The sequence below is a fragment of the Hyperolius riggenbachi genome, chromosome 2, assembly GCF_040937935.1.
Source record: "Hyperolius riggenbachi isolate aHypRig1 chromosome 2, aHypRig1.pri, whole genome shotgun sequence".
In the NCBI taxonomy this organism is placed as follows: domain Eukaryota; kingdom Metazoa; phylum Chordata; class Amphibia; order Anura; family Hyperoliidae; genus Hyperolius; species Hyperolius riggenbachi.
This window is the reverse complement of record NC_090647.1, coordinates 15117838-15123112: the sequence shown is the minus strand read 5'-3', so window position 1 is coordinate 15123112 and position 5275 is coordinate 15117838. Positions and strand designations below refer to the sequence as shown.

Genomic DNA, 5275 nt, shown 5'->3' with positions numbered 1-5275 from the left:
CCATCAGATTTCTGTTTAAGTGAACTCACAACAAATGTTCTACTGTTTGCAGTTTGTCCGTTTATTTTTATAACCACCTGTTCTATCTTAGAATGAATACGAGAGCTAGATAATGCAGTGTGCTGTGTGAGTTACGTAACAGTTAATGTTATTTACTTTCTTTGTGTTTCCCCCGGGGATTCTGTCTCCTCCTGTCCTCCTGGCCCTGTGGGGATTCCCCCGTACCTGGAGGCCCGGCTTGTCCTGTATATAGAGGGCGTCGGTCAGCACACATCACCTGAGCGTCTCCTCTCTCTGCTGCTGGTAATTCTGTCTTCCACAGCTCGGGCCACACAGACAACAGAGGGTTACCTATAACCGCTGATACGCTTACAGTGTAAGGACAATTTCCTGGTATATTTACCTCTCTTTCCCGCACTACTTACATAAGGTACATAGAACATGTTTACAGGACATCCGAGGTGAAAATAAACCAATGAGATAAACAATTGCATCTATCCTAAAAATGACTTTTTCGCTATCTTATATTTAAAATCTAATTTTTAAGTTTTTACTTTTTCATAGTCTTTGCTCAATGACACCTTCTCTTCTCTGACACCATTGAAGTTTGCCAGAGCTAAAATCTATGAACTGTTGACTCTTTATATCTCTTTCCTGCTCTCAGAAGCCATTTACAGACAGGGAAGTGTATGCTATAGTCCAACCCAGTCTGACCTGGTTCCAACCCGGACAGAATCTGTCACTTGCATAGCTGATTTTTAACTTTTCAGGCAAAGAAAGAAAAAAGGAACACAGCATAGTTATTTGTGTGCTAGGCACTGTACATACACATGTCTATCTCATCATGCCACATGTCACATCGGGTATCCTTTAAGAAGAAAAGGCAGATCAAAAATAACATTTGTCTGATTTTTTTTTCCCTATTTTTGCGAAAAGGCAACATTTTGCGAATTTGCATTGACGTCTATGGAGCCAAATTCTGCGGCTCATTGCAAAACCCTCAGACATGAAATTGGCTTACCCAGGAAACGGGATTTATTTTTTTTCAAAAATACCTGATAGTTTTAGAATAAAGATGATTTTAAATAATTAGCAGATTGCGATCATCCCTGTGCTGTAAGCGTTCCTGTGAAGCAGGCTCTAGTAGAGACTTCCACCAAAACCATCACAAACCGTAGAAATAACTCAAGCCAAAAACACTGTGCCCAGAGTCAGAGAGAGTTTAACCGACAATGGTCAACCGAAACAAATTTGTTTTCATGTAGATTTGACTGTAGCAATTACAGATAACGTTTATTGTTGCATTCCTTTCATATATAGGCATTCAAATTATCCTGAAAATGTCAAATTCCACCATTTTCCACCCTGACTATTTCCACCTTGTGGGGGTTCCTGGCCTGGAGGGCTCACATCTCCTGATCTCCATCCCATTCTCCATCATGTACTTTCTGTCTCTCCTGGGGAACTCCATCATGGTCCTGGTCATCACAGCCAATGAGAGTCTCCACCAGCCCATGTACATCTTCCTCATGATGTTGGCACTCACGGACGTCTTCTTGAGCTCCACCACCGTACCAAAAACCCTTGGTATATTCTGGTTTGGTTCTCATGAAATCTCTTTTTATGGATGCCTCACTCAAGTCTTCTTCATCCACTTCCACTTTGTCAATGAATCGGCCATTTTGCTCTCCATGGCATATGACCGTTACTATGCGATATGCCATCCCTTAACCTATGCTACAAAGCTCACTGGTTCTTTTATATTGAGGATTGCCATTGTGGCCCTTTTAAGAAGTCTATTTATGGTAGCACCATTTGTGTTTCTACTTGAAAGGCTACCTTTCCAACAAAGCACTGTGATAGAGCACACTTACTGTGAACACATGTCCGTGGCGACGCTGGCTACGGCTGACATAATGGTCAACATTGTGTATGGACTCATTATAGCTGCTTCTTCATCTGGTGTAGACCTGATCCTTATCATAGTGTCCTACATGATTATTATCTTAGCTGTGCTCAAGCTCTCATCCACGGAGGCTCGTTCCAAGGCCTTCAACACCTGCATCTCCCATATCTGTGTCATCGTTCTTTTCTACATTCCGGCATTCTTTAGCTTTATCGCTCACAGGGTTGGCCACAAACACATTTCTCTGCAGTTCCACATTATCTTTGCCAACCTCTATGTTCTGGTCCCACCAATGATGAACCCGATCATCTACGGCATCAAAACAAGAGAAATACGACAGCGGGTCTTTGCTCTGATTTGTAGAGTGTCACCTGGTGATCTCTTTCTAAGGATATCACTCACCAAAAGGTGAACTTGTAAATCTCAGGGACATTTTGGTGAAGCTTGTTTGAAAATAGATTTTTGTAGAACTAAATGAGACTGAAGTTTGTGGTACTTCTGCTAATATAAACTCGACAACAGACAGGTTTGAGTATTGTGCATGGCAGTATAGCAAAGATTAGACCACATACTGCTTCTCTAGAAGGTGGTAAATAGTGAAAGAATTGGATCCAGTTCTGAGATATTTTTTGTACTGCATAAAACCAACAGTCAAATGAATGGAGTTCTAAACACAGCTACAATGAGCTGCCAGTTTCAGATGTCCTCCTGCAACCCCAAATGATTGAGGGATTAAAGTGCACCTGAGACAAAAGTTGTCTTAGGTTTTATACAGGTCCGTTGTTATGGGCATGCAAACAGTGCAATCGCCCAGAGCGCACAGCGAAGCAGCAGAGTGGGGGTGGGCGGTGCAGTGGTGGGGGAGAGCGGGCGGGCATAGCGATACAACTCACTTTCTGTGACGATCCCCCACAGCTTCTATCTTCTTCCTGTCCCAGACATCAGTCGCGTTGGTAACAGTGCCCCCTGTGATGACGTGACCGCATGTCATCACAGGGGGCGCTCTTACCAATGGGAACAGGAAGAAAATAGAGGCTGCAGGGGATCGTCTCAGAAGGTGAGTTGTTAAGATATGCCTGCTCTCCACCACCACTGTATACTGGGGCACCTACCTATCTAAACTATACTGGAGGCACCTACCTATCTAACCTACACTTGAGGCACTTACCTATTATCTAACCTATACTGGAGGCACCTACCTATCTAACCCAGTGCTGGGCCGAAATTACGCATTAGCGTAATTACGCATCGTAATTCACTACAAATGCACCGTAAGCGTTACGTGTAAGGTTACGGTATTACGCGTAATTAATTACGCGTAGACCGTAGGGTTACGTTTTACGCGTAACAAATTACGCGTAAGACAGTAAACTCCCATTGAAATTACACAGTCTGCCGTAATCGCGTAATATTACGCTCCCGTATAATATAAAAAAGCCGCCGACTTTAAGGGTTAATAGCAAAGCCCCCTTAAGTGCTAAGAGCCTCAAATTTGGAGAATATATTAAGGAGATCAGAAGGAATAAGAGGAAAAATTTTTTTTTCAAAAAGACCTTATAGTTTTTGAGAAAATCGATGTTAAAGTTTCAAAGGAAAAATATATACATTTAAAAACCCGCCGACTTTAACGGTTAATAGCAAAGCCTGCTTAAAATTTAGGAACACCAAATTCACAGGGTATATTAAGGGGATCAGTGGGAATAAGAGGAAAAAATTTTTTTTCAAAAAGACCTTATAGTTTTTGAGAAAATCGATTTTTAAGTTTCAAGGGCGAAAATGTCTTTTAAATGCGGAAAATGTCAGTTTTTTTTGCACAAGTAACAATAGTGTTTTATTTTCATAGATTCCCCCAAGTGGGAAGAGTTTTACTTACTTCGCTCTGAGTGTGGGAAATATAAAAAAAAACGACGTGGGGTCCCCCCTCCCAGACCTCTTTAACCCCTTGTCCCCCATGCAGACTGGGATAGCCAGAATGCGGAGCACCGGCCGCGTGGGGCTCCGCACCCTGACTATACCAGCCCGCATGGTCCATGGATTGGGGGGTCTCGGAAGGGGAGGGGCAGCCAAGCTTTCCCCTCCCCCTCCGAGCCCTTGTCCAATCCAAGGACAAGGGGCTCTTCTCCACCTCCGATGGGCGGTGGAGGTGGAGGCCGCGATTTCCTGGGGAGGGGTTCATGGTGGTATCTGGGAGTCCCCTTTAAAAAGGGGTCCCCCAGATGCCCACCCCCCTCCCAGGAGAAATGAGTATAGAGGTACTTGTAGTACCCCTTACCCATTTCCTTTAAGAGTTAAAAGTAAATAAACACACAAACACATAGAAAAAGTATTTTAATTGAACAAAAAACATAACCACGAAAAAAGTCCTTTAATATTCTTAATTAACCATTAATACTTACCTGTCCCTTTAAAAGCCAGTTCCCACGCAATATCCTCGGAAATATACTAATCTGTTACAATGTAACAAAGTTATTACAATGTAACAACTTTGTTACATTGTAACTACGCCGCACCCGACGTCACTCACCGCCGCCGCCGCCGCCGCGTCTGTGCTGCAGGACCCGACAGAGCTCTGAGCTATAGCTCAGAGCTCTCTAAGCATCTTTGTATTTGGGCTCCAAGGAGCCCCATTGGTCCTTAGCAGACCAATGGGGTTCCTTCTGATTTGAAGGAACCCCATTGGTCTGCTAAGGACCAATGGGGCTCCTTGGAGCCCAAATACAAAGATGCTTTCGAGAGCTCTGAGCTAATATAGCTCAGAGCTCTGTCGGGTGAAGGGACGCTAAGTCCCCGCCGGCTCCGCTGCCCTCTCCGCCTCTCCCCATGGGTGCCAGCATGTATATGAGTGACAGGTGTGGGCGGAGTGGACGGCGGGAGCCGGCGGGGACTAGCGTGTATGCGGCGGCCGGCGGGTGAGCGGCGAGTGACGTCGGGTGCGGTGGTGTTACAAAGTAACAAAGTTGTTACATTGTAATAACTTTGTTACATTGTAACTGATTAGTATATTTCCGAGGATATTGCGTGGGAACTGGCTTTTAAAGGGACAGGTAAGTATTAATGGTTAATTAAGAATATTAAAGGACTTTTTTCGTGGTTATGTTTTTTGTTCAATTAAAATACTTTTTCTATGTGTTTGTGTGTTTATTTACTTTTAACTCTTAAAGGAAATGGGTAAGGGGTACTACAAGTACCTCTATACTCATTTCTCCTGGGAGGGGGGTGGGCATCTGGGGGACCCCTTTTTAAAGGGAACTCCCAGATGCCACCATGAACCCCTCCCCAGGAAATCGCGGCCCCCACCTCCACTGCCCATCGGAGGTGGAGAAGAGCCCCTTGTCCTTGGATTGGACAAGGGCTCGGAGGGGGAGGGGA

General features: G+C 44.3%; 1 protein-coding gene across 1 annotated transcript; it reads left to right on the top strand.

Annotated features, from left to right (window-relative positions):
- The first annotated feature begins 1340 nt into the window (after positions 1–1340).
- On the top strand, positions 1341–2318 carry LOC137544622 (olfactory receptor 52Z1P-like). The gene has a single exon (XM_068265717.1). It carries the CDS (start codon positions 1341–1343, stop codon positions 2316–2318), a length of 978 nt encoding a protein of 325 aa, XP_068121818.1.
- Positions 2319–5275: the final 2957 nt, after the last annotated feature.